General features: G+C 44.1%; 1 protein-coding gene and 3 long non-coding RNA genes across 8 annotated transcripts in view; 1 reads left to right on the top strand and 3 right to left on the bottom strand.

Annotated features, from left to right (window-relative positions):
- Positions 1–5,177: 5,177 nt before the first annotated feature.
- On the bottom strand, positions 5,178–8,321 carry LOC147581404 (uncharacterized). The gene is made up of 2 exons (XR_015249878.1): positions 8,258–8,321; positions 5,178–7,028 (listed from the first exon to the last, which is right to left on the bottom strand). It is a non-coding gene; the product is annotated as an uncharacterized LOC147581404 (long non-coding RNA).
- A 1,901-nt stretch (positions 8,322–10,222) lies between these two features.
- The window catches only part of LOC147581402 (uncharacterized), an 18,804-nt gene continuing 1,078 nt past the window's right edge, over positions 10,223–27,948 (top strand). The window contains exons 1-2 of one of the 2 annotated variants that reach the window (XR_015249881.1): positions 10,223–10,529; positions 19,681–19,877. This is a non-coding gene — a long non-coding RNA (uncharacterized LOC147581402). Of the gene's footprint in view, positions 10,530–19,680; positions 20,232–27,948 lie in introns of those variants that run through there. The other variant, XR_015249880.1, reaches the window with a different exon arrangement.
- Positions 11,496–13,404, bottom strand: LOC147581403 (uncharacterized). The gene is made up of 2 exons (XR_015249884.1): positions 12,143–13,404; positions 11,496–11,862 (listed from the first exon to the last, which is right to left on the bottom strand). It is a non-coding gene; the product is annotated as an uncharacterized LOC147581403 (long non-coding RNA).
- Positions 23,998–27,948, bottom strand: part of LOC147581401 (uncharacterized) — a 15,063-nt gene continuing 11,112 nt past the window's right edge. For all 4 annotated transcript variants that reach the window (XM_086703008.1, XM_086703007.1, XM_086703010.1 and 1 more), the window contains 4 exons: positions 27,084–27,210; positions 26,261–26,356; positions 25,708–25,790; positions 23,998–25,272 (listed from right to left, as the gene is read on the bottom strand). In XM_086703008.1, the coding sequence (XP_086559134.1) occupies positions 24,028–25,272; positions 25,708–25,790; positions 26,261–26,356; positions 27,084–27,210 (1,551 nt within the window). In that variant the 3' untranslated portion in view covers positions 23,998–24,027. The remainder of the gene's footprint in view (positions 25,273–25,707; positions 25,791–26,260; positions 26,357–27,083; positions 27,211–27,948) is intronic.

Below are 27,948 nucleotides of genomic sequence, written 5' to 3'. Positions count from 1 at the left end.
ACGAGTGAATTGGAAAGAGACCATGGGAGTGAACCAGGCAGTGGGGAGACCACATCACTCCAGGCTGACCATGCAGACATGGCTGTGGCCCAAGGGGGGGTGGGGGGGGGGGCTCACACAGACCCCAGCATCAAAGTTCCAGAATTGGAGGACCACGTGGAAGAGACACCAGTGCAACCAATCACATTAGACCAGTGGAGAGTCTTCCAAGAAAGCCACCATCCCAAGTCTGAATTCAACCTCAGGAAAACACAATTTGTTCTTCCCGCCCATGCAGTCCTAACTCACCAGTCCAAATACAGAGAGGAGATGGAAAAGGATCGTCCTGAACAAAACATCTACCGGCTCAACAACTTAGCCAGGGACATCCCACCTCGGAGGGCAACAAACATCGGCAAAGTCCCTTGTCTCACAGGCAGAGCCAGAGCTACCAAGAGGAAGAACAAGAAGGGACAGAGGTCTTGGGAAGCAGTCCAGGGATCTGAGTGCAGGCTTTAATGCACACACCTGCACACATACACACTCAGCCACAAACATTCACTCACGGCCCCTTGTAGGACATTATGTGTGATCTGGACATGTGGAGGGGCCATCTATCTGGCTGTGTTCATGACATATGGCATTCAACTTGACCTGGAGAATACTGAGCTATAAGGCTGGCTGTCTACGATGATGTTATTGGAGAGTTTTAGGTTTGTTACTGGATATTTGGAGGATTTCTCTCCTCCGTCAGCACCAAGGAGCACTGGGGGGCTATCGGAGCCTGAAAGGGCCAGAGGAGGTGGCCAGTCGGGCATGAAGGGTGGAAAGAAGGCTGAGCACCTGGAGTCCCTGTGAAAATGCCTGATACTCACGGTCCTATCATCCCATCCCTTACTCTCTGTGTATTTCTAAAGTACATTTGCCCAAAGATATTCACGTGTGGATGCTAGGTAAAGATGTGTTTGGAAATATCCAAACATGCACCAACAGAAGAAGGAGTTTGGAACAAACTCAGTGCTTCCACACAGAGAAATGACAAACGACCAAGAAACTGGATGAACTACAGCTCCAACTGAAGGCAGACAGACTTTTCAGCAAGTTTTTGTGTCAAAGGGGAGGAACAGAAGTAAACAGCAATTGGTTAGTTGTGCAAAGTTTTTACTTGCATAAATAATATATATATTCTGTAAAGTCTACACATGTCAACGTGAACACTGGCTGATTGCTTGGAAATGGTAAACAGCAAATAAATGCTTATTTTTCAGGAGATAAGTGGGCGAAGCCTTATTGGCTCGTGTTGGTTAAATTAGGCTCCCTTAACAATCACCCTCCCATGAGCCTGCAGAGAAGATGGTGGAAAGGAACCTTCTCCCACCTGTAATCGCTCAGCCACCAAGCAGCTGTATCTTGTCCCGCAGAGTTTGCTACCACCCCCCATCTGACAATCTCCTACACATGGGAGGAGGCACGGGGATTTCCGGTCGGTTCCATTACAATCTCGGTCCTCAGTTGTACACCTCAGAAAAACAGTCCCAAATGGACACCTAGGCAGCGATGTGGTATTTAAGGTCAGGGTATGGATGGATGTTCTAAGTCATGATTATATTTCTTGGGAGAGAGAATGACTAAGTACGTTGTTGAATGGGAAATTAGTGCATGATGCTTAAATTCCTCCTATGTGAGTGGGGCCACATAGGAGCAATCTGGTCATTTGACAAGGGCATTGAAAGGTAAACACTTGCTTTTTTCAGTCCGTGTTAAACATAGAGATGTCGCATTTATTAGAAACTAATGTCAGCAGTTGAACTTTGTACAGGAAATCATATTTAATTCTAGATTCTCAAATATCATAGCTGACAAAGGTAAAAAGATACCCTTTTTTCTTTTTTATAATATATTTTAAATTTTAAGTCCAAGTTAGTTAATCATTAGTGTAGTCTTGGTTTCGGGAGTAGAATTTACTGATTCACTGGTTACATGTAACACCTAGTGCTAATCCCCACAAATGCCCTCCAGAAAGCTCATCATCCACTTACCCCATCCCCACACCCATTTCCCCTCTAGCAACCCTCAGTTTGTTCTCTATAGTTAAGAGTCTCCAGGGGCGCCTGGGTGGCTCAATCAGTTAAGCGTCTGACTTTGACTCAGGTCATGATCTTGGGGTTCATGCGTTCGAGCCCCGCATAGGGCTCTGTGCTGGCAGCTCAGAGCCTGGAGCCTGCTCAGATTCTGTGTCTCCCCTCCTCTGCTCATGCTCTCTCTCTCTCTCTCTCAAAAATAAACATTAAAAATTAAAAAGAAAACACAAAAAGAGTCTCCGATGGCTTGCCTCCCTCTCTGATTTCATCTTACTTTATTTTTCTTTCCTTTCCCCTATGTTCTTCTGTTTTGTTTTTTATTTCACATATGAGTGATGCCACTTCACTCTTTAATTAAAAGAGTTCAACTGGGCTAAATAGATGTTAGAGCCTGAATGACTTTAACCAATGAAATCCATTTTTACTTTTGATTTGATTCTTAATTAGGCAGAATCTTAGGTAAAATGCAAATAGTAGTGTATGTGCACCAGAGCCATAAAGGGAAAAGCCTCAGAAAAATAACCACTCTAGGTCAACCTGTGATTTTGGTATCCAACCTTCTCTTCCTGGATTGACATCTGCATCACACACACACACACACACACACACACACACACACACACTTTGAGCTGGATCTCATGATGGCATCCATAAGCATCCTTTGAGCTCCCAGGACGACTATGGCCAGCTCCTCCTGGCTGACCTTCTGCCATGTGTTCCACCCACACCCGAGGAAGTCCACACACCTGGCTTTGCAATTCACAGGGGAGGTCACAAGACAGAGTGTTGCACGGTGCTCTCTGACCAGAAGGGGGCGTCACTGGCCAGCACAGGCATTACATAGGCTTCCAGGAGGACCTGACATTGGGCAGTTGCTCAGCCTGGCAGGTCTGAGTCTCCATGCCTTGCTCTGCAGCCTGGGCATTCTCTGGGGCATAAAGGGTACCATGAACATTTACAGAAGGTCCAGTGGGCCCAGGATTTCCTCCTTGTGACTCTTAATTTTGGCCATGCTGGACCCTGGGCTTGGAGCTAACGTAGAGAACACTGAGCTGCTGAGTGCTCTGGGGAACGGAACCCCAGAGTCTGATTTGTGTGGAGTCATGAAGGAGCAGTGACAGCATCCAGCTCAGTTTCACTGTGGCGACTGAAAGCCTCAAGTATTAGCTTGTTTACTGGAAGTTAAGATCCTTGTGGGTTCAGAGTGGGGCCCTGAAAAGAAAACATTAAGTAAAAAGAGTTCAGACGCTCAGTTGGGAAGCTTCCAATTGAGTAGAGGAGAACCTAGGTTTTTGGAAGTAAATTTGTACTTGAAAATGGCTTCCTCTTGTGTCAAATGGGAAATTCAGATGTTGTTTTTAATTTTCTTTCCCATTTATTTATTTTTGAGAGACAGAGAGAGACAGAGCACGAACAGGGGAGGGGCAGAGAAGAGAGAGACACGCAGAATCCGAAGCAGGCTCCAGGCTCTGAGCTGCCCGCCCACAGCCCTACACGGGGCTCAAACTCACAAACCTCGAGATCATGACCTGAGTCGAAGTCGGACGCTTAACTGACTGAGCCACTCAGGCGCCCCAGAAATTCATATTTTTGAGAGACAAGCATACTTCCTTTTCCACATGCAACTCTGTGTGCCACAGAGGGTGTTGCCATAGCATCGATTCTGGCGTCCGTCGGGGTTAGGACTTTGTGTGACTTTGCTTCCGGAGTACATTGTGACAGGCTTCATGGAAGTCTCCCCAATGAGTCGTTCAAGACCACCTCACTTGCCTTGCCTGAGGGTGCCCTCCTGGGGTTGGGTCCTCGGGAGAGTGTGCAGGACAGGCAGGAAGGAGAGGTCACACAGGGTGAGGACTCTGTTTGACCTGGTGGTTATGGCTCCCCCTCACGCCTCCTGGGAGAAGAAGGCACATGAAGGAGTCCTGTGTCTGTGTGAATGACTGTCCTTTTTCATTAGACTCAGGAAATCCAGAAATCCGTATCCGAGGGAAGGCTGACGTGAACCTCCAAGGAGGTGGGGCAGATGGCGGGTGGTCACTGTGGACCACTTCTCCGAAAGTTCTTTGTGTGATCCCATTTCTCCATTCATAATTAAATGATGCTGCCACTCAGGAATCTGGTGCTTGGCAAGTGCTTGGATTTCAGCATAAGAAACCTCAGGGAAGGACAGCATCTCCTACAACACACATGCTTCTCTTCACCTGCATCTGGGGGATGAGCTGCTCTGCAGTTGATTCTGCTGAGATCCCCTCCCAGGGGGAGAAGACGGGAAAACCCTGAAAACGCTTGTCCAACTCTGACACAGTGCCCAGTGCTTTCCTGCCCCTAGCACTTGTCACTCTCCCTCCAGCCCAAGGGTCTATGAAAACGCCACACCTTTTGTTTGGGGTTTCCTCAACAGTGAGACCAAGCCCACATTTGTGTTCACCCGATCCGTGATCTGTACAACATCCCAGGTGATGAGGAATAGAACGGGGTGGGGGGTGGGGGAGTCAGAACTTCTGCGGCTAAGGCTCTTGCTTGTGCCACCACAATAAGTCATTATAGGCTTAACTCTTTCATTTTTGACTTGATGCTTTGTCTGCTACTCTGACACCTGGCAACTCAGATGTCTCTCCCCAAGGTCAGCTCAGCTCCTGCCAGGAGAAACACATGAACTGTCCTGGGCCGTGGGGATGAAGAGACGGTGAAATGAGTTCCATGATGGGACTGTGAAAAGGGATGAAGCATCACGTGGGCTGGCAGAGGGTGCAGGCACAGGGAACGCAGACTTTTGAGACTGTCAAGAACTGCTGGCAGAGGGATTAGAAAAACACGATGACAGACATGGGTCACCGGCACAGGGGTTGTAAATACACAGAGGAGGACATGGCGTGGCGATCCTGGAGAACAGATTTGGGCTGCGGGCACATGGGGTGGAGGCCCCGGAGGGCACACACGGCCGGCAGGCACAGGATTTGAGGAGACGAGAGGGAAGACATAGGACTCAACTAAATCAGTGCTTAGGCGTCCATTTAGAGACTGACATGCACACGGCTGAATACAGGCAAGACTCAGATCCGTCATGTCGGTTTCCTTCTCAGGGAGGAAGAAAAAAAAAAAATACAAACGCTGTAATACAGAAGTAAGAAAATAATAAAGAGGATAAAATAATGACACAGAAAGAGACAATATAAAAGTAAACAAGGGGGAAGTTGTTATGGTTAATAATAATATTCATAAACCGGTAGCAAACGTGCTAAGGAACAGAAATGGACAGTAAACCAGACTACTGATACTAGGCAGTCCAGATATTCTCTACAGAGCCTACAGACATGGACAAGACCAGGACACATTCTGCCCATAACCAGCCCACTTCCCTGCAGGGTCCCTCTCATGGAGCACCGCTTCTTCCCAGGCCACAAGCCCAGGATCCCCACGTAAATGCGCAGTGAAAGGGCACACCCTGGCCAAGTTCCCCCATATCATGTTAAAATCTATCTACAACATGATTCTTTGATATACATACATATATACTGTGATGGATTCCCACAGTCAAGCTAATTAACACATAGACCACCAGTTGGAAATCCGAGTAGAACTTTTGACTTCCCCAAAACTGAGCTACTAATAGCCTAGTGTTGCCTGGAAGCCTTCCCGATAACATAATCGGTCAGTGATCACGTATTTGTAGGGCATGTGTGTTACACACTGTATTTTTACAACGAAGTAAGCTAGAGAAAAGAAATTGATATTGAGAAAACATAAGGAAAATACATTTACAACGTTTTACTGTATTGAAAAAAAGCCACGAATAAGTGGTCCCATGCAATTCAAACCTGTGTTGTTCAAGGGTCGACTGTGTGTGCGTACACACATACGTACACACATACGTAGGTACATACACGTTTGTGTGTACGTGTGGGGTCTTCTCCCACAGCATCCAAACAGGCCTGTGCTTGTCTACGCAACCAAGAAGACATCTACCCTGGGCCCTATTCTCACAAGTCAGCTGCCGGGAAAGAAACCTGGTATGAGACCCATGCGCCCTACAGGGTCTCCCATCAAAAAACCTGAACTGAGCTTCACCTCACTTCAGGGACAAAACAATAAGACAGGAAGTGGCTGTCACTGATGCCCTTCTGCCAGCATCCAAGCACTTTGGCCAGGATCCTGCCCTCATCGTCATGCTGACACACAACAGGCCTCAAGTTTACTCCCGTGACGTTCCCCTGGCTGCCTCTAAACCACATAGCCTGAGCCAGTCCTAACCCAACAGACACAAATCAAGTGTCGTAATATGCCCTCAACACTGAACTCACATCCTGCTGCATGTATACGGGGCCAGGACTCTAAGCTCAGCCTCGAGGCATCCGGCAAGAGATTTGACCAGATGCCCGTCCAGACGCGCCTTAAGCCCCCAAATAAACTAAGACACATTCCATGCCAGATCACCCAGGAGAGCACTCAGAGACCTGATCCGGAGGCTGTCCAGACTCTCCAGTTTCTGTCCACTACAAATGGACTTGGACCAAAAGCAACACCCCACATGACCAGGAAGACACCAGCCCAGGTCCTGACCACTGACCTCTGGCCTCCAGGCAACAAGGCCTCCCCTTGAATGCTGCCTATACCTGTACCGTGCCTCCTCCTCCTTCACCACCCAGCCATGTTCTTGGCCGTCCCTCAGGATGGTCTGCACTGGATAAGACAATGGTTAATGGAGCTCCAGATTCAATGGCGGCTCTCATTCCATCCTCCTCGGAAGCAGGAGCCCTCAGTTTCTTGTTTGCAGACACTGTCCCTCTGTCCCCTCGAGGGTCCTCTGTGAAGACCTCTGGTCTCCTCTCTGAGAAGGACTGGGAGCGAGTGACTTGAGGGGACTGTGAGCGAGTTGACAGGAGGAAGATATACGAACAGCTGTTTCTGGTTGTTCAGTGCTTCCTCAGCTGCGGTATGTGTGCCAATGGCGGAATACTGCAGATAATGCTTGGGGGACACACACACACAGACACTGCATATTTAGTCACGTAAACTTAAATTGTATGTATGTAAATGGAACTTATTAAACTGGCATATAAATTATTTTTAAATTAATGAATTTTATTAAAAATGAGTCAAGGGGCGCCTGGGTGGCGCAGTCGGTTAAGCGTCCGACTTCAGCCAGGTCACGATCTCGCGGTCCGTGGGTTCGAGCCCCGCATCGGGCTCTGGGCTGATGGCTCAGAGCCTGGAGCCTGTTACCGATTCTGTCTCCCTCTCTCTCTGCCCCTCCCCCGTTCATGCTCTGTCTCTCTCTGTCCCAAAAATAAATTAAAAAAAAAAACAAACAAAAAAAATGAGTCAAGTTGTGTGAGTAGGTTTTAAACTGTAATGTAAAGAGAATACTATGAAATTCACCTGCATGTGGTCTGCAAATGATTAAATTTTGATACAATCTGGGAAAAGGACCCATCTATACGGTGTGCATCTTTTCAGCAGTGTCCTCTCCAGAGACAAGAGTTTTTGACTCTGCTGAAGTGTTTCAGTGGAAACCATGGTGGGGAATACTCTACTGTCTGGTACATTTTGATTATTAACCACCATTGAAACTGTGTCTTTTAAAAGTTATCTCACTATCAATAAAATTCTTACAAATATGATACACTGTACAAGTATTTTAACTTTGAAGCATTGGAGATCATTTTGTAAATCAGTTTCATTCATCAAAGTTTATTTATCTGAGAATAAAAAGGAGCTTGGCAGGACCTGTGTCTTATTAAAAACACTAAACCTTAGGCACAATTCAGCCCCAATGCATCAAGATACGCATATAAACAATACCCCTAAGTGGATCTTCCGTATATTAAATTGTGAAAAGCACTGTGTGCAAACCGACTGGCAGTTTTTCTCAAATTGCAAACAGTTGTTGGGTTTTAAAACTTTTTGTTCCCTAGGCACTGCCCTAAAGATACCAATCATTTGTTGTTGGTTGGTTTGTTGGTTTGTTTTGAGGCCTGGGCCTTGAGGTTTGAAGTCTCCACATGATGGTTACGGGCAGCAAAATGTGAGAGCCACTGGACTTGGTGGTGAAAATACTGCAGCACACGCATGCTGTCTGTATTTTCTAACTTTGGAAAATCCCTAACGAGCATCAAGAAAAGTTGTATGGCTCTGGATGACAAGGATTTCCTTCTGAAGAGCAAGTAACTTCTCCTTCCTTCCTGTCTAGCACTTACCTCAAAGGTGCTTTGGTCTTTGGACGGGAATTTTGTCCATCAAGTGCAGGCTGCCTCCTGTAGAGCAAGAAAACGTCCGTGAAAAACACGGGCAAAGGAAAGAAACCCAAGGCTGGACCAGCCCCAAATCCACTGTAACCCATGCAATGGTCCAGTCCCCACGTTGCTTGGGTCACGGGCTGTTTATTTTTCGTGCTGGACTGTGCTCTCGTCGTCTAAATCCTGCCTCTTTACTGTTTGGCAGCTTTTCGCAAAAACAAAGTAGCATGGCTCTTCATTTCGGGCAATAATGAAAGGGCCTGGAAAAGCACAGGAAATTCCTCTCCCTTCTGGAATCTTTTAACGACCACTGGAGTTAAAGCATTTTAGGGTCTGGTTGGCTCAGTCGGTTAAGCGTCTGACTTCAGCTCAGGTCATGATCTCACGACTCATAGGTTCGAGCCCCGCATCCGGCTCTGTGCTGACAGCTCAGAGCCTGGAGCCTGCTTTGGATTCTGTGTCTCCCTCTCTCTCTGCCCCTCCCCCACTCATGCTCTGTCTCTCTCTGTCTCAGAAATGAATAAACATTGAAAAAAATTTAAAAACAAAAAACAAAAAAACCTTGAAATGCTCATGTAAAAGAACAGACATCCATAACGACTATGCCTGGAACTACTGAAAAGTAATGTTTCCTTAGTTAACAACAGAGTGACTTATTTCCTGAAAAATACATAGTTTAAATGTCTCCATACGAGACACACAATATTCAGAAATAGAGAAAAAAATCATAAATATCTCATATATTTCAAATTATAATAATGGGAGCAAACATATGAAAAGATTAAAATACTTTAGAACGGTTCAAGCAAATTGTCGAATGCCATCATCATTCCTCATTTAGAATTCATAAGTCATCTGTACAAGTTCTTCTTCAATACATTTTTTCTTTTTTTTAAGTGTATTTTTGAGAGCGATAGAGCGAGCTATGTGTGTGCACACACAAGTGGGGCAGGGGGAGAGGGAGAAGGAGAGGAGGATGGGGGGGGAGAGGGGGGGGAGGGAGAGAGAGAGAGAGAGAGAGAGAGAGAGAGAGAGAGAGAGAATCTCAACCAGACTCCGCACTATCAGCACAGAGCTCCATGAGGGTATCCAACCCACAAACGGAGACATCATGATTATCAGCTGAAATCAAGAGGCTGAAGCTTAACCAACTGAGCCACCCAAGCACCCCATCACCTGTACAAATTCTAAACAGGATAAAGCAAATGTAAAGAAGAAAGGAGTTCCAGGCCATGTAGGAGCCCCGGGCAGTGCCTCTGCCTCCTGCGTGGACATGGAGTCTGGTTCCACAGTCTCTCAGCCTGGGCTGCCGGGAGGGTTGTTGGGGGGGGAGTGGGGAGGGGCGGGTGTGCTCACAAGCTGGCTTCCCCCCCCCACCCCCGCTCTACCTGCTCCATCCCCTCGCCCACTGGCTGTGGCCACCAATGTCCCCCTGTTCTACCCGTGGTGCCCCCGTGGCCCAGGCCACAACCGACAGCCCTTTACGCTCTTCCTGCTGGATGCCCCTGTCCACCGGGGTCCCGAGCCACCACAGAACCCCTGCTTCTCCTGCTCCACGTCCCCACCCACCAGGGTCCTGGCCCCCACAGCCCCCCTTCTCTCATCCGCTCGACGCCCCCTCCCTCCCGGGTCCCCGGTCCCCACAGCCCCCCTTCTCTCATCCGCTCGACGCCCCCGCCCATCAGGGTCCCCGGCTACCAAACCCAGCTGCTCTCAACCCACTCGCAGCAAACACTTAGAAAAAGCAGTTTGTGACATAAGCCCTTTCCAAACGGTTGAGAAAGAAACATCTCAGCCCTTATCACGTGTCCTCCCAACTGCATGCTTTGACTTGAAAGTAGCTCAAGTACTTAACTTGCAGAACAGAAGCGGCCCGCCACACCTGCGTGGACGCCCTGAGACTCCCCGCGCGGGACAGGACCGGACGGGACGGACCGGACCGGAAACGCCGCGCCCGGAGCGGAAGGAAGTGCCCAGACCGCACACACTGGCCCCGCCCCCTCAGCTCACCAAGACCCCGCGACCCCGCGACCCCGCGACCCCGCGACCCCGCGACCCCGCGACCCCGCGACCCCGCGACCCGGAGGCGCTCTCTGGCAAGACCGCGCCTGCTCGCGAGTGTGAGCTCGTAGCCTCTGGCTGAGCTCCGCGCTTCGCGGCCCCATCCCCCCTGAGTCCTGGGCTGGGAGAGGCGAGGGTCCCGGATGCCTTGCCGCTGCTTATGCCTGCTAGGGTGTGTTTACGTTCCGGCCGGGAACACTCCCCTCGGGGGACTGTCTTGATTGTGTCCCTATGAACGCGGGGGTGGGAGCGGGACTGAGGGGACCGGGCGGGGGAGGGGGTATAGAGGGGTGACCGTCCCTGTGAGTGTGGTGGCGCGCGCTGGAAAGGGAGGGTGGATGGGGGAGGGGGTGAGGAGGGGTGATGGGCCCCTGTGAACCTGAGGGCGGGGAACCGGGCGGGGGCGGGGGTGATGAAGGGTGACGGGTCCCTGTGAATGTGGGTGTCGGTGGGTGGGGGAGACCCGGTGGGAGAAGGGGTGAAGAGGGGGGACAGGTCCCTGTGCACATAGGTGTGGGCGCGCGCGGGGTCTGGGCCGGGGACGGGGCGAAGAGGTGTGAAGGGTCCCTGTCAACGCGGTGGTGTGCACGGGGAAGGGAGGGTGGACGGCGTGGGGGTAATGAGGGGTGACAGGTTGCAGAGCATGCCGGTCCCCTGGTCTTGACAGCACACTTGGATAGCAAAGGACAGGTGAAGTGAGCAAGAAGCAGTGGGTTCAGTGAGAACAGAAGGAAAGGGCGTTAGTGTAGTCACGGAGTGGGGAGACTAGGAGAAGGGGAGACGGAAGGAAAGGAAGATAGGTACCAACATCTTTACAGTTTTTTACCTTCCACATTGACTGTGTCATACTCAGGTATGAGGCGTCAACAGTTACCTGCTCTTTATGGTGAAAATATTCTTTGGGACTTAATTTTACACTGTTTCAATGTGCATGTGTTCAGGATAGTGGCTTTTATATTTTTAGCTTTATTTATTTTTGTGTGAGAGAGCGCGCTTTCGTGAACAAGGGACAGGCAGAGAGAGAGGGAGAGAGAGAATCTCAAGCAGGTTCCAGGCTCAGTGCAGAGCCCGAATTGAGGCTTCATCCCACGATGGGGAGGTTGTGACCTGAGCTGAAATCAAGAGTTGGAAGCATAACTGACGCGGCCAGCCAGGTGCCCCTAGTTTTTATTTTTGTATAAACAGTCAAAATTCTGTTTAACCAGCTTGTATAATAAATTTCCTTCATGTGACCTTTTTAAAAATATATATATTGATTTAAATTCAAGTTCATTAACATACATTGTAGCCTTGGCTTCAGGAGTAGAATCCATTGATTACTCTCTTACATATAACACCCAGTGCTCATCCCAACAATTGTCCTCCTTAATGCCCATCCATGTATCCCATCCCTCCTCCCACCTCCCCTCCAGCAGACTTCAGTTTGTTCTTTTAATTTAGGAGTTTCTTATGGTTGCCTCCCTCTCTGTTTTTATCTTATTTTTCCTTTCTTTTTCTATGTTCACCTGTTTTGTTTCTTTTTTTTTTTTTTTTTTTTTTTTTTTTTTTTTTTTTTTTTTTTTTTTAAATTTTTTTTAACGTTTATTTATTTATTTTTGAGACAGAGAGAGACAGAGCATGAACGGGGGAGGGTCAGTGAGAGGGAGACACAGAATCTGAAACAGGCTCCGGGCTCTGAGCTGTCAGCACAGGGGCCCGATGCGGGGCTCGAACTCACGGACCGCGAGATCGTGACCTGAGCCGAAGTCGGCGCTCAACCGACTGAGCCACCCAGGCGCCCCACACCTGTTTTGTTTCTTAAATTCCACATGTGAGTGGAGTCATATAATATTTGTCTTTCTTTGACTTATTTCCCTTTGCATAATACATTCTAGCTCCATCCACATTGTTGCAAATGGCAAGATTCTTTTTGATGGCTGAGCAGTATTCCATTGTATGTATCTACCACATCTTCTTTATCCATTTGTCAGTTGATGGACATATGTCTCTTTCCATACTTTGGCTATTGCTGTTAGGACTGCTATAAACTTTGGGGTGCATGTGCCCCTTCAAATCAGCATTTTTGTATCCTTTGGATAAGTATCGAGTAGTGCAATTGGTGGGTCATAAGGTAGTTCTATTTTAATTTTGTGCGGAACCTCCATATCGTTCTCCAGAGTGGCTGCACCAGTTTGCATTCCTACCAAAGGTGCAAAAGTGTTCCCCTTTCTCCACATTCTAACCAACTTTTGTGGTTTCTTGAACTGTTAATGTAGCCATTCTGATACGTGTGAGGTGGTATCACTGTGGTTTTGATTCGTATTTTCCTGATAATGAGTGATATTGAGCATCTTTTCATGTGTCTGTTGGCCAGCTGTATGTCTTCTTTGGAGAAATGTCTATTCATGTCTTCTGCCCATTTTTAACTGGATTATTTGTTTTGGAGGTGTTGTGTTTGATATGTTCTAAATTTTTTTTTTAAGTTTTTATTTATTTTTGAGACAGAGAGAGAAAGAGCATGAACGGGGGAGGGTCAGAGAGAGGGAGACACAGAATCTGAAACAGGCTCCAGGCTCTGAGCTGTCAGCACAGAGCCTGGCGCGGGCCTCGAACTCACGGACCACGAGATCACGACCTGAGCCGAAGTCGGACGCTTAACCGACTGAGCCACCCAGGCGCCCCGATATGTTCTTTCTAGATTTGGATACTAACTCATTTGCAAATATCTTCTCCCATTCCGTTGGTTGCCTTCTAGTTTTGCTGATTGTTTCCTTTGCTGTGCAGAAGATTTTGATCTTGTTGAGGTCCCTATAGTTCATTTTTGCTTTTGTTTCCTTTGTCTCCAGAGACATGTCTAGGAAAGAAATTGCTGGGGCTGAGGTCAAAGAGGTTGCTGCCTGTTTTCTCCTCTAGAATTTTGATGTTTTCCTGTCTCACAGTTAGGTCTGTCATCCATTTTGAATTTGTTTTTGTGTATGGTGTAAGAAAGTGGTCCAGTTTCATTCTTCTGCATGTTGCTGTCCAATCTTCCCAACACCATTTGCTGAAGAAATTGTCTTTTTTTATTCTTTCCTGCCTTTTTTTTTTTTAATTTTTTTTTCAACGTTTATTTATTTTTTTGGGGGACAGAGAGAGACACAGCATGAACGGGGGAGGGGCAGAGAGAGAGGGAGACACAGAATCGGAAACAGGCTCCAGGCTCCGAGCCATCAGCCCAGAGCCCGACGCGGGGCTCGAACTCACAGACGGTGAGATCGTGACCTGGCTGAAGTCGGACGTTTAACCGACTGCGCCACCCAGGCGCCCCATATTCTTTCCTGCTTTATTGATGATAGTTGACCATATAGCTGTAGGTCCATTTGTGGGTTCTCTATTCTGTTCCATTGATCCATGTGTCTGTTTTTGCACCAGTTTCATTCAGTCTTGATGACTACAGCTTTGTAACATAGCTTGAAGTCCAGAATTGTGGTACCTCCAGCTTTGGTTTTCTTTTTCCACATTACTTTGGCTATTTGGGGTCTTTCCTGGTTGCATACAAATTTTAGGATTGTTTGTTCTTGTGCCACAACTGTGCTCCATCTTTTTCTTTGGTGTATGGCTGGGTTTCAAAACCCAGTCTTAAAGGACCTGGCACTTGCGTGGATCCACTCCCCTCCTCCACATTAGAGCCTCTCCATGATGCTTGATGAAAGGCCTTTGGCTGGCACCTGCAGGGTCTTTTTTCCTTAGGGAGGCAAAAAACCCTCTTCCCAAAATACTCCAGGAAGGGGACCATGTTCTCCTAGTGTACACCTGGATATCTCTACACCATGCTATATGCTCTGGAGCCAGCTCCCTTCTCTGCAGGAGTGCACAGCACAGCTATGCTCTGGAGAATGTTGCTCACTTCCAAAACCTTCGAGTTTGAGCTCCAAGCACAGTTTGGAAAAAAAAAAAACCTGGGATGCTCAGCACTTTTTGCTCCCCATTCCATGGTCCAGAGAGGTTTCCTTCTTGTGCTAACTTGATACTGCACTTTTTAGCCCCTCTCTCTTTCTGTCCCTTTTGTCTCTCCTTACAGAGTGTTCCCTCCCTCTGTGACACCGCAGGTTTTCTCTCCCCCAATTCCCATCTATGCACTTCACATGTGCCATGCCATCTCCCTCAACTATGGAGATAAGCCAGACTGCAAATGTATTTACTGGGTGGTCCAAGTGATCAGACCTCAACAGAACTGTGTTTGAGGGATGAGGAAAACCCAGGGTCTCCCTACTTCTCCACCAGCTTAACTCCTTCCCCCCTTTATGTGATCTCTTAAATTTGTGGGCTGTGAATTAAAGTTTTCAACTAAGTATATGCTCCCTTTATCCTTTCTCAGCAAATGTAAAGGATGGTCTCAATTATACCTATGTTTTGTTCTATCAAAGCCCATCTGTTCAAGAATACCTCTTGTAGAGCTATTTACTTTGGTGGCTATCCTTTATGATTTCCAATGCTAAGAATTAGTTTTTAACTTCATATGTTCCGATGCTTTAATATGTTGTTTTAGAAAAAAGAAATACTTGAGATCATTATGATTAAAACCATGAAAGAGAAGTTGCTTTTGCTGAGGAGTAAGAGTAAGGAGTAATCTTTGGAAGTAGGGGTGAGAAGAGAGAGCCTGTCCCCGTGGCATTCAGGTCACATTATTCCTGTTAGGGTAGTGCTGGTTGCATTCTGCTGGCTTCTACTGACCTCCTTGCATGTCCCAACACCTGTGAACAAGGTTCCAAGGCAGTTGGGTAGGAGAGGACCAAGACTGTTTAAGCACAGAATCCAAGTGTCTGTCCCAAGGAGAGGGGCATCTGGCAATGTGAACTGGGCTTGGGCAAGGAAAAGAAGAGTGCTGAAAGGGATTGAAGAGCCTGGAATGGGTGGGACACTTGGAAGCCCTGAAATGGAGAAATTAAAATCTCTGCCCGTCCTCACCTGGAGATCCTAAGCTCAGCATGTATTAGAAGTGTCTTTAGTGTCTGATTTCATGTGCAAGTCAGTTCCTATCATGTACTTACTGTTGCCAAGTGACATGTGGATTTAACTAGGGTAGGAAGCCTTTCTGAACAAATGAACAGAAACAACCAGCTTTAGTTCTCCATGTTGAAGATTACTGTCCACATAGGAGTTCCTGTGGAGGATGTCCCAGTGTTTCAGTGGAAAGCAGAGGACTGCATATCCGATGGTGAATTCCTCCGTATGTGTGTGCTTGAGGCACAAGAAGGGGCATATTGATTCCAAGACCTTAAAGGCATAGTCTCAACACTCAGTAATGAGTTAATAGTGATCTTGCCTGAGAAGGAAGCTCAGACAAGAAGGAAGATGAGCAGGAGTCAAGAATGCCTCTTTCTTAGGAAAAAAATATATTCTCTGTTGATATGTTCTCTCCCTCCTGAAATGTTTTTTAGGACCTACTAATCTTCAATTCTCAGGTATCCTACCTAACAACATTTGCTTTCAATCATTCATGGTGTTTTCTGAGCCCTCTTCCATCTCCAGATAGATTCCATCTCACTATGAACCATTGACATCAAACTTTGGAAAGTATCTCCATTTGAGGGTGAATCAATGGAAGGGCTTCAGGATATATCTACGAATAAGGATTAAAGAAACTGCACAGATAAGTTGTTTATTAATGTGCAGGAATTGCTGGAGAATCCTAAAAAAATAAGATTGATAATGGAAAACCTGAGCTCCTTGACTTTATAATGCATTCCAACGTTAGCAAAGTGAGTCTGTGGGTGTAGCCTCAAAATAGTAATTATTTGGAATGAATTGGGAGAATGTAGAAACTGACTATGAAAATCAAGGTTGCATTTAATCCACATGATGGGATGGGTTTTATTCCACAATTTCTTTTTAAAAATGGAATCAACTTGGGGCGCCTGGGTGGTTCAGTCGGTTAAGCGTCCAACTTCGGCTCAGGTCACGATCTCACGGTCCGTGAGTTCGAGCCCCGTGTCGGGCTCTGGGCTGATGGCTCGGAGCCTGGAGCCTGCTTCAGATTCTGTGTCTCCCTCTGTCTCTGCCCCTCCCCCGTTCATGCTCTGTCTCTCTCTGTCTCAAAAATAAATAAATGTTTAAAAAAAAAAATGGAATCAACTTAAATGTCTTAGAGTAGGTGTTTTTAAAAAATAGCTCACAACACCTACATTCCAAAGAGACATTCGTGGATTTGTAAAGGATCTTCTAGTTGTTGCCTCTGAGCATGATGACTTCTCTGAAGATGTGTGCATGCTTCTATGCTTTGGGCAAGCTGGTTTTGAAGTACGGTGCATTCATGTTTTGATAGATTCTGGCAAGATCGCCCCTGCTTAGAGTTGCAGTGATGTTGTTAACAACCACAATGTGAGCTTTTTACTCAACTGTAAACAGGACTCAATATTACATTCTTTATTTTTATGTATATAAGGAAAAATATGGGTCTTATTTATATCTCACTGATTACTAAATAAATGTTGCTAATACAGTTGTGTTTCATAGACATGTCCCTGTCAATTAGTTTTCCTCCTTGGCTCATTTTTCATGTAATTTTACATATTTCATATTCTGTAGTTTTATCACGCACACAGTCATTTACACAAATGTGCACTTTGATCTATTTTAGTTATAATTTTTGTACATTGAAATATAAATCTTCATGTTATCACCTTTATCTTCCCCTGTTCTGTTATTATAAAAATATTCTGTTGATTTTAGTCTGAGTATTATATCATGTAATATACTTACACGTTATATTTTCTTGATGAACTCATCTCTGTGTCGACACATAATAGTCTTGTTTCTTGTTACAGCTTTTGAGTTAAAGTCCGTTTTATCTGATAAAAGTATAGCTACCTCTGCTCTCTCAGGATTTCCATTGACATGTACTATGTTTTTCTGTTTCACCACTTTGAGTCTGTGTGTGTCTTTAAAACTGAAGTGAATCTTTTGTAGGTAGCATATATTTGGATATTTTTTTTAATGTTTATTTTGAAAGAGTGTGTGTGAGCACGAGTGGAGGAGGGGCAGAGAGAGAGGGAGAAAGAATCCCAACAGGCTCCATGCTGTCAGCACATAGCCCAGTGTGGGGCTCCATCCGATGAACTCGTGACCTGAGCCCAAACCAAGAGTCAGATGGTTAACCGACTGGGCCACCCAGGCGCCCCTGGGAATTGTTTTTAATCCAGTCAGCCAGTATATGCCTTTTTATTGTAGAATTTAATCCACTCACATTTTAAATAATTATTATAGGCAAGGTTTACTAATGGCATCTTATTAGATCTTTTCTGGATGTTCTGCAGTTCTCTTGTTCCTTTCTTCCTGTCTTTGTGTACTGATGATTTTCTGTAGTGGTATGCTTTGATTCCTGCCTTTTTATCTTGTGTATTTTTTGTTGCTGTGTGGTTACTGTAAGACTTACATAAAACATCATTTAGATGTAAGTCTAATGTAAGCTGATAAGCAACTTCCCCCCTCATGTTTTGTTTTCAGTATCATAATTTCTTTTCATATTGTGTGTCCTTAAAAAGTTATGGTAGCTATTGTTATTTTCAGAACTTTTGTCCTTTAACCTGTATGCTGGAAGTAAGTGGTTAGTGAGTCACTGTATAACTGTATACAGTTAGAATTCTGTATTGTAGAATTCTGCATTTAACTACATTATGTGCTTTTTTGCTTGTTTGTTTTTTGTTACTAGTGTCCTTTCCGTTTCAACTCCCTTCAGCGTTTCTTGTAGGGAAGTTCATGGGTGATGCATTGCCTCAGCCTTTGTATATCTGGGAATGTCTTTCTCTCTCCTTCATTTAGAAAGAGACCTTTGCTAGGTGAAATGTTAAGTTTGGCAGGTTTTTTTCCCCTCAGTACTTTGAGTATGTTAGTCTACCCCCTCCTGGCCTACAAGGTTTCTGCTGAGAAACTCTCACAGTCTTGCTGGGGCAGGGGCTGCCCCATTCAGTGATAAACTTCTTTTCTTGCTGCCTTCAATATTCTCTCTTTGCCTTTGATGTTTGGTGTCTTACTATAGGAGGTCTTAGAAATTTCTTTGGTTAGAATTTTTTTTTTTTTTTTAGGGATTTATGAGCTTCATGAACTTGGATGTCCTATTCTCTCCCTAGATTTGGGAAATTCTCTGTCATTATTTTCTTAAATAAGCTGTGTGCCACTTTCTCCAACTCTTACTGTGGGACTTACATAAAGTCTTAATGGTACCCTGTGTTAATATATTCTTTCTTTACTCTTTTTCATTATTTTTGTTTGGTCTCCTCTCATTGGGTGATTTCAAATGACCTCTCTTCTACTCACAGATTCTTTCTTTTGCTTGATCCAGTCTGTTATTGCTGTACCCCATTGCATTTTTTATTTCGTTTATTGTATTCTTCTCCAACGTTTGTTTAGTTCTTAAAATTTCTATCACTTTAACTTCCCAATTTGTTCATGTACTGATTTCTTCATTCTGTTGAATTCTTCTGTGTTTTCTTGTAGCTCACTGAGATTCCTTCAAACAACTGTTTTGAAGTCTTCTAATGGGAAACTTGCACATTTCCATTTCTTTGTGGTCGTTGCTGGAAAACTATTGTGTGACTTTGGGAGTTTCATGTTTCCTTCATTTTTTATGTTCTTTTACATCTTGTATTTGCTATATCCTTTCTCATACCTTTTCTGTGTATAGTCCTGCACTGCATTTCTTGTCCCCTGTTGTGGGAGCGGGGGTGGAATTCCTGATTGTATGCCTTCTCTTGATACTGCAAAGCCAGGTCACGTGCAGAGAGCCTCCCTGTTGCTTTCCCTAGTATGGTGCTAAATGCTTCAGTTTTGTGTTGACTCACAACCCCATAGAGTTGGGCCAGTCTTGTCTGCTTGCTCACTAGTTATCTGCAAGTGCTCACTCTGGACACAGTTGGGAGTGCACTCAAGGTAGTTAACCACATGGTTTGGAGATGTGTACTGAGCACTGGGGGGAACTCTTATATCAACTGGGGTGTCTAGAAGTGCAGTGTCCCTGGCAGCTTATGGACATGCTTCCTGATAGAGTCTGCTATGGAGTTAGTAGGGTCCACACCTCTTTGAGGTCCTCAAAGAGCTCCATGTGCTCTTCTCACAGGTGCTTCCCAGTTCCAAGTCATGCAGCACATCCCAGTACTGTAGAAAGAACTGGGTTTCTTTGGCAGCATCTCACACAGCTAGAGGAGCATGTCACTCACATGCTGTCCCTTTCCCCCATGGGAGAAGACATGGGCCAGGATGGCCTCTTGGCCACTGAGATGTGCCATCCTGGGGAAGGGTGATAAAGTGAAACTTTGGGCTCTTGTCCTTTTTAATGCATCCAGTCTTCTTTTTTCTTGCTCCAACAGTGTGCTGGAGCTTCTCCGCTGGACTCCTGGATTTCCACACAGGCCCTCTCATCCATGGATGATTGTCCAATCAGTGTTCTTTAAGAGGAAGACAATAGAAAATTATTCTGGCATATTGATGAAGTCTGTTTTCTCAGAAAGTAATATTTCATAACAACAAAATAGGGAGTCCTTTCACAGGAAGGCAAAAAAATAGGGTACGAAGGAAAGTTTTTATGTTTGCATAAAATTATAAGTAAAAGATCCAGGAAACCCTGAAAAGTCTACTACAGAAATGACTTTATGCAATCTATTAATCATGTTGAATGTTGAGCTTACTGTTTATTAAGTCCGAAGATCCCATAAGGAGAGGAAGGATGGTGCTGAATATTAGAGTAGCTGGTTAAAGAAGGTTTTACTGATTTATATAAAAAATCTAATATCCTTACACCCTGTATATTGAAATGATGCAAAATTGTTTAACAAGGACTGAAGAATATTTCCAGTATATTATACTGAAAAACACTGAGTGCTTTTCATATGTGACACAATAAATTTTGAGGGAGAAGTAATTTAGAACAATTTTTAAAATGTAATGATTATGGCATCCGCCCCCTTTGTTCCCTGTGCTGCTGTTGTTTAAGGCCTGCTTCTATTCCGTCCTCTTCTATCTCTGTTCTTCCCATTTTTATCTCTTTTCATTTATCCCACTGATTCTTGTCCTATCACTTTTTTTTTTTTAATGTTTATTTATTTTTGAGAGAGAGAGGCAGAGCACGAGTGGGGGAGGGAAAGAGAGAGAGAGGGAGACAGAATCCAAAGCAGGCTCCAGGTTGCTCTGCTGTCAGCACAGAGCCCTATGTGGGGCTTGAACCCACGAACTGCGAGATCATGACCTGAGCCAAAGTCGAACACCCAACTGACTGAGCCACCCAGGTGCCCCATCCAGATCACTTATTTTGCTCCCATTATATCTTCATGAGTTCTTTGGACCCACTCTCCCCTACCACCCAACCTTTATTTTACTCTCTTTCATTCCACCTCACTTTCTCGGACTTATTCTGTCTCACTTGTTTTCCCTCTTTGATATGTTCTTTCTTCCTTACCCTCACATGCAACTCAGACATCTGTATGGATGTACAAAAGATGCCCACCTCCTGGGAAGAGTTCACTTTCCAGTGAAACACTGGGAATGTAAACACACCATGCCAGGCACAGCAAGGAAGGTGAAGTTTGGGACAGGACATGGGATGTCAGGAGAGGTTGGTGACCTCCCCTGTCCAAGGCTCAGGGACCTCCTTTAAGGTAGACTGAAGGGAGGGCCTAAGAAGCAGCCGGGTGCAGCTCCCAAGACAAAAAAGGGGTCTCAGGAGAGGACTGGGGTCTGCAGAGTCCTAAGGCTGGGGTTGGCATGGCATCTGGGGGGTGGTCTTAAGTGCCAACAGGTTTGATGGGTGGTGAAGGGCAATAATCCACTTCCCTTAATTGTGACCTGACATTGATTGGGACAGGAGTCCATGAAAAGCTGAAAGGGAGAAAGTGCAGACAGGGATAGCTTCCCATTACTTCTTAACCAGAAACAAAATGAGTCATACCTGGCAGCAGAATGACCAGTATCCTGAGCCTCTCAGGATGATGTGGGCCTCTCTGATGATGGTATGGACAGGTACATGGACTGTGATGTCTGCAGGGACCCCTGCAACCAGATGTGGAGAATGGGTGGGGAGGGGGCCAATGGATGCAGGATTTGAATCTCAAAGACAGGAGCACCTGGTCCACCCCACTAGAGTGGCACCTTTGCTCCAGGAAATCTGCTTCTAGCTCAGCAGGAAACTGTAGGGCAGGTGGTGTTGGTCAAAGAGGGGTGTGGCCAAAGATCCCTCCTCACCCAGGAAGGGGCAGGGACTGTGAGACTTGGGTCAGGTGGTGCTGGGTCTTGAGAAACAAATGGCCAGTGTCAGCAGTCCATGCCTCATTTGCCTACTCTCAGGTGTTTCTGTACCTCCCCCTCCTTCCTCTAACACATATCACCTCACATTTTCACCTTGGGATTGTTGCCTCAAAGTGGCCTTGGTCCTTTCCCCTGGTGGAGAGTTTAGGATCTTTGATCCCCCAACCTATAGGGTTTCCACCACATATCTTCATAACTCAGTCCCCAACGTTGTGTCCAAACTCAACAACCCTCCCACTCACAGCCCCCATCACAAGTGCACACAGGTTTCCCCAGCTCTGAACCATTCAGATCCTGGATTCTAGTTTTTCACTGGTCAGGATCTGGCCTTCCCTTCACCACGGCCCCAGTAAGTTTCACAGGCCTGATGCCACAATGCTAGTTTCACTTTGTTTAAGCAAAATATTGAGGCTTCTTCTTCCAGGTAAGATGTGTGAGTAGAGAGACAAGACACACAAGAGGAAATTAAAGATTCAAATAAAAGTTATATTGTTCCAAATTCAGAGATTTGTGGAATCAGAGAGGGCTGTAAGAACCACAATTCCAGGAAGAGAAGAGGTCATCTGATTTCCACACCTGGGTGAATTTGCTTAGTACACACAGTGAAACTCATAGGCAGAAGTTCACTACCAGGGAATAACAAGTAGATCGATATGTAAACATGTGGGCTGGCATAGGCTGATTGAAATATAGAGAATGTCCAATACTGGGATCCTTTTCCCCATAGATTTTTTAGGTGGGGATACAGAGGAAAAGAAAGCATTTTAGCTTCTCAGTTTATAGTACTTAAGAAGGTGTCTTCAATAAGTTTAGAAGAATGACCTGAAAGGCATGGATGTTTGAATAAAATCAAAGCTGTAACCTAACCTGAGTGTAATTTTTAAGTTTATTTTGGGAGAGAGCGAGAGAGCGAGCATGAATAGGGGAGAAGCAGAAGAGAGAGAATCCAACCAGGCTCCATGCAGTCAGCACAAAGCCCGATGTGGGGCTCAAACTCACAAACTGAGATTATGACCTGAGCTGAAACTGAGTTGCATGCTTAACCAGCTGAGCCACCCAGGTGCCCCGTTTTTAGGACTATTTCAATTCCTGATTGGAAGAAATGATGTAAGAGAATAATAAACTTCTCTAGGTAAAACAATATCAACTTCAGCCTCTTCCTTTTTTTAAGACCACGTGTGAAATCAATCAAACAAACAAAAAAACAACAAAAAAACAGACCATTGCAAAACAGGAAAGGTAATGGAAAAATAAAACAGACAAAATGAACAAACCCACATGTATCTTGAGATTGGACTTAGGAAAATTTTATATTACACTAAAAAGAAGTTATAAGAAACATGAAAAGATGGAGAAATTTAGTAGTTCTAGGTTTCAGAAAGTATGTCCTCCGACATTAATGGAGTTTAATAGACTTTACACACTGAAAACAAAAGTCAGTTTGAGGACACAACAATAATATATAATATTCAAACCAAAGAACAGAAATAAAGTGGGGGATTGAAAAGGGAATTGCATACTCCCTCATAATAACATTATAAATTAATAATAAGCATCTACATTCTCTTTTTTGCTACTTGTGAAGCAGGATTACTAATCATGTTCAAATGAGTACTAATGACTTGGCCTTCTCTTGTTATCCTGGCAGTAGAGAAGCACCAACTACTTTCCTAGCTTTCTGCATTTGCATGTGGGAGGTGCTGGGACTCCCAGGTCTCATTCTTGGTGATTTGTGGATTTGTAGCTGTTGTGATGGGGATATAGGCAAGGTCAGATTGTCTTTGCTTCTGCTTTCAGCTTTGCCAGTGTTTTTTGTCACTACAGAAATTATTGTAAGTATATGAGGCACTCAGGAAATAGGATACTCCAAAATGTCTTCAGCCACTTTCATGTCCTAGTTCTCACTGAACAAAACCCTTTGGCAACAAAATTCTCGTCTTCCCAGTAATGATTCTTTCCCACTTATTTCTTGGTTTAGCAGATACACATCACTGAGTTTTCTTCTGCATGCAAGTGTGTTGCTCAATTGAATGAGTACAAAGTGATTACTGATCTAGAATCTTTCCTGTGCAATTTATTTAAAGGATAAATGAAAAGTATGTCTACATTGATTACTGACACAGATTTATCTCTGACATGTGACTTCTCCACTTTAACAGAACTGTGGATGAAAATTCTTCCACACTCACTTCATTTACATTCTCCCAGGTCATATATTGACTCCCAGGTCAGTCCATTATCTAAAGGCTTTGTCATACAGATGGCCCATATATGGATTCTCTCCCATTTTGGATTAACTTCAGTTGAGTGAAGTCATAAGGATGAATAAAGGCTCTCCCATACGTACATACGTAAGAAATACAAACGTACTTTCCCATACGTAAGAAATACAAAGTGTTTCTTAGGTGTTTGGGCCCTCAAGTGTGTTTATAGTTTGAAGCTATAGGTGGTGAATCTTCTGCATTTATTACCTTTACATGTGTTTTCTCGTGTTGTCTAAGGTTAAAATATTTACTGAAGGCTTTCCCACATACATAACATTTATATGGTTTTTCTCCAGTGTGGATTCTCTTATGCAGTCTAAAGTTATAGCTTCTATTGAAGGCTTTCCCACATACATTGCATTCGTATGGTTTCTCACCAGTGTGAGTTCTCTCATGTCGTCTAAGGACAGAAGAGTGATTGAAAGCTTTCCCACATAGGTGACATTCATATGGTTTCTCCCCAGTGTGAGTTCTCTCGTGTCGTTTAAGGACAGATGAGTCAGTGAAGGCTTTCCAACACAGATGACATTCATACGGTTTCTCTCCAGTGTGGGTTCTCTCATGTCGTCTAAGGACAGAAGATTCAGTGAAGGCTTTCCCACATAGATGACATTCATATGGTTTCTCTCCAGTGTGAGTTCTCTCATGTTTTCTAAGGTGAGAACAATGAGTGAATGCCTTCCCACAGAGGTGACATTCATACGGTTTCTGTCCATTATGAGTTCGCTCATGTTGTCTAAGGTAAGATGTTTTACTGAATGTCTTCCCACATAGATGGCATCCATATGGTTTCTCTCCAAAGTGAGTTCTTTCATGTTTGTTAAGGTCAGAACAATGAGTGAAGGCTTTCCCACATAGATGACATTCATGAGGTTTTTTTCTAGTGTGAATCATCTCATGTCGCCTAAGGTTATAACTCTTACTGAAGGCTTTCCCACACAGATGACATCCATATGATTTCTCTCCAGTGTGAATTCTCTCATGTTTTCTAAGGTCAGAACAATGAGTGAAGGCCTTCCCACATAGATGACATCCATGTGGTTTCACTCCAGTGTGAATCAGCTCATGTCGCCTAAGGTTAGAACTTTTTCCAAAAGCTTTCCCACATTCATGACATTCAAATGTTTTCTCTCCATTTTGAGTATTATTGGGTTGTCTAAGGGCAGAGCTTTGAATAAAGGCATTCCCACCTTGATGACATTCATATGGTTTACTTGTAGCATGACTCTGCTTATGTATATTAATGGATGTCAAATAACTGCTGTCTTGTCCACATTTGTTGCCGATATAGGGATTCTTTCCCATTTTAGGTACCACATATTGAGTCCACGTTAATATTTCAGTAAAATTTTCTCCCAAATCATTGCATTCAAAAGGATCTTCTTGGGTGTGAGATTTCTGGTTTTTGAAAGGAAATGAGAGACTGTTAAAAATTTGCTCATATTTATTCCTTCCTTCATTTCATCTACATATAAATTCTACAGTCATCATTCAGTGACAGTCCTACAAAACTTTTTATATTAGTTACGTAAACACAGGGTATTACATTCCAGCAAGCAAAGAGATTTCTGTAGCATCCTAAATGCACAGATATCATTATTACATTTCAACTGTTAGGTATAAGTCATGATTATGCAGCTATCTCTTTACAAGAACTCAAGTATGGTTTTGACCTCAGATTAATTTCTTCCCTAAAAATCAAACTAACCAAAACTTCCTACTATGAAAGCCCTTGATTCCAATCTCAATTATGGTTGCGTAACTATGCCCAATTCCTTACTTATTCAATACCCACATCATTTGTAAGAACAGGTCCACACCCTTAAAGCTTACCATTGCACTGATTAATGTCGTGTCCTTCTTGTAGATATGTTGCATGAATATTATTTCTTGTTTTTTAAGATCATCTTCCCTACCTGAAAAAATTGGGGAAAAAATTGCCACAGTGACACTGAGGGAATTAAAATGCTGAAGACACTAAATGCTCATTTGAATAGGTTTCAAATACTAACAGATGGGAAGGAAAAATGCCAAATTAAGGAATACTTTAAGAAGAAACAATTATAGGACATCAGCAGTTGACATTTTCAGGACTGAAATATGAAAAACATAAGATGGAGATGACAATTTGGGAATGAAAAGAGAGGGAAAATCTTCATAGAAGAAAGAAACAGGGACATTTTTGTGAATTGTCACCAGTAAGTACATAACTATTACCCTCCCCAAGCCAAAGACAGAATAGAAATTGACACCTATAAAGTATAATGTCAACATCTGAAGAAATTTCCCCCATCACATTGTCTATCTTAAAAAAAAAGTCACTAAATTTCATTTCATGATTCTTAGGGCCTACTCACTCACTGACTAGGCTCTTCATGTAGCTCACCTAGACTCTGGAATTGCAGCAAACCTATCCCTTCTGTGGAAAGTTGCTCTCCTTGTTCCAAGTGGAAAATTGTATCTAATTTGTAGAGTTGTTTGCCTGTTAGTAGAAAAAAGATAATCAAATTTTGGGTTTTGTGCCCCAAACAGTACATGATCATCAATATAGGGCCAACTAATGAGAAAGAATAAGGTAACCTCTAAAAGTCATCCCAGGGAAGAATATGTTGGAAACAACATGGATAGTCCTTCACCAACAAAAGCTTAACTCTTCACTTGTTCCCAAAGACATTAAGGACCTATTACTGACACCCAACCAAGTTCAAAGACAAACCGTGCAATCTTCGATATTTTAATACAGTAAGAAGATACAAGGTCTCACAGTGTTTAAATACTGTATCCCAAACAAATCCAATAAATAATAACTCCACCAGAAACATCTAGATTCTATGTGGAAAAGTTTTTTGTTTTGTTTTTTTTAATACTGTGGTCTGATCTAACCACAGCCCCCACAGGAAAAAAATTCTTTTTTAAAAAGTCAATACATTTAGTTATCAATTCAAAAATAATGAGTTCTCACCACTGTTTGAGTGTTCTGGAGATTAAGTAGCAAGAATGGCATGAAATTGTGTGAGGAAGATTACATTCTAGTGGGATGACAAATTAAAGTAAAACGTGAAGAAGACTGCTGTAAGGTAGTTGTGAGAGTTAAGAAAGAATCAAGACAGAATCTGTGGTGAGAAATGAGGAAGCTCTTCTACATGGCTGTTGAATGAATGAGTGAATGGATAAACGTATACATACATGATAAATAGTAAGAGACTCACCAACTGAGACTAGATGACTTATGTTCTCCAGCATCACATCTCTGAAGAGTTTTCTCTGGGACCAGTCCAGTAGGGTCCACTCTTCCTGGGTAAAGTCTACAGCTACATCCTCAAAGGTCACTGATTCCTAGAGCATTATGGACATTGTTTTCAGACAGGGCCATTTCTGCCAATATTCAGGGGAGCGTGGTATATGTAACAGCACTAAGGAAGTGGGGGCTGCAGGTACAGAACATTCAAATAGGATGCTGGGTTCGGTCATTGTTTGCAGTGCACACCTGGACATCTGACTTTCAGATAGACCCACAGGCATACACATTCTAAATACATAACTTTCATTATAAAGAGATATCAAGTGAGATGTGGCATAATATAACCCAAGAATTTCCCAATAAACTTGTAATTAAGACTTCCAGTTCGGGTTACCCAGGTGGCTCAGTTGGTTAAGTGTCTGACTCTTGGTTATGACCTCACAGTTTTGTGAGTTTGAGCCCTGCATCAGGCTCTGCGCTGACAGTGTGAAGCCTGCTTGGGATTCTCAATCTCTCCCTCTCTCTCTTCCCCTACCCCACTTGTGCTGCCTCTCTTTGTCTCAAAATAAACTTTATTAAAAAAAAAAAAAAAGGCCTTCACATCATGAGTATAAAAGTTTCTCCTGAAAACTTAAAACTCTATTCTCCACCAATTTCAAAAAATCTATGGACTCATTATATACAACCTGCCACTTTTTAAGTACTATGATTAGATTATTCCTCTTTATGACTTCAGTTTCATCATCCATGAAATGGTGTAGTGACCTTTTATGAATTCTTAAAGATCCAATGACATAGCAAACTGCTAATGAACAAACATTTTTTTAATTTTT

Source organism: Puma concolor, chromosome B1 (genome assembly GCF_028749965.1).
Source record: "Puma concolor isolate L17-30 chromosome B1, mPumCon1.1.hap2, whole genome shotgun sequence".
Classification (NCBI taxonomy): Eukaryota; Metazoa; Chordata; class Mammalia; order Carnivora; family Felidae; genus Puma; species Puma concolor.
Note: the sequence above shows the minus strand (reverse complement) of the source record. Positions and strands in the feature narration are given on the sequence as shown.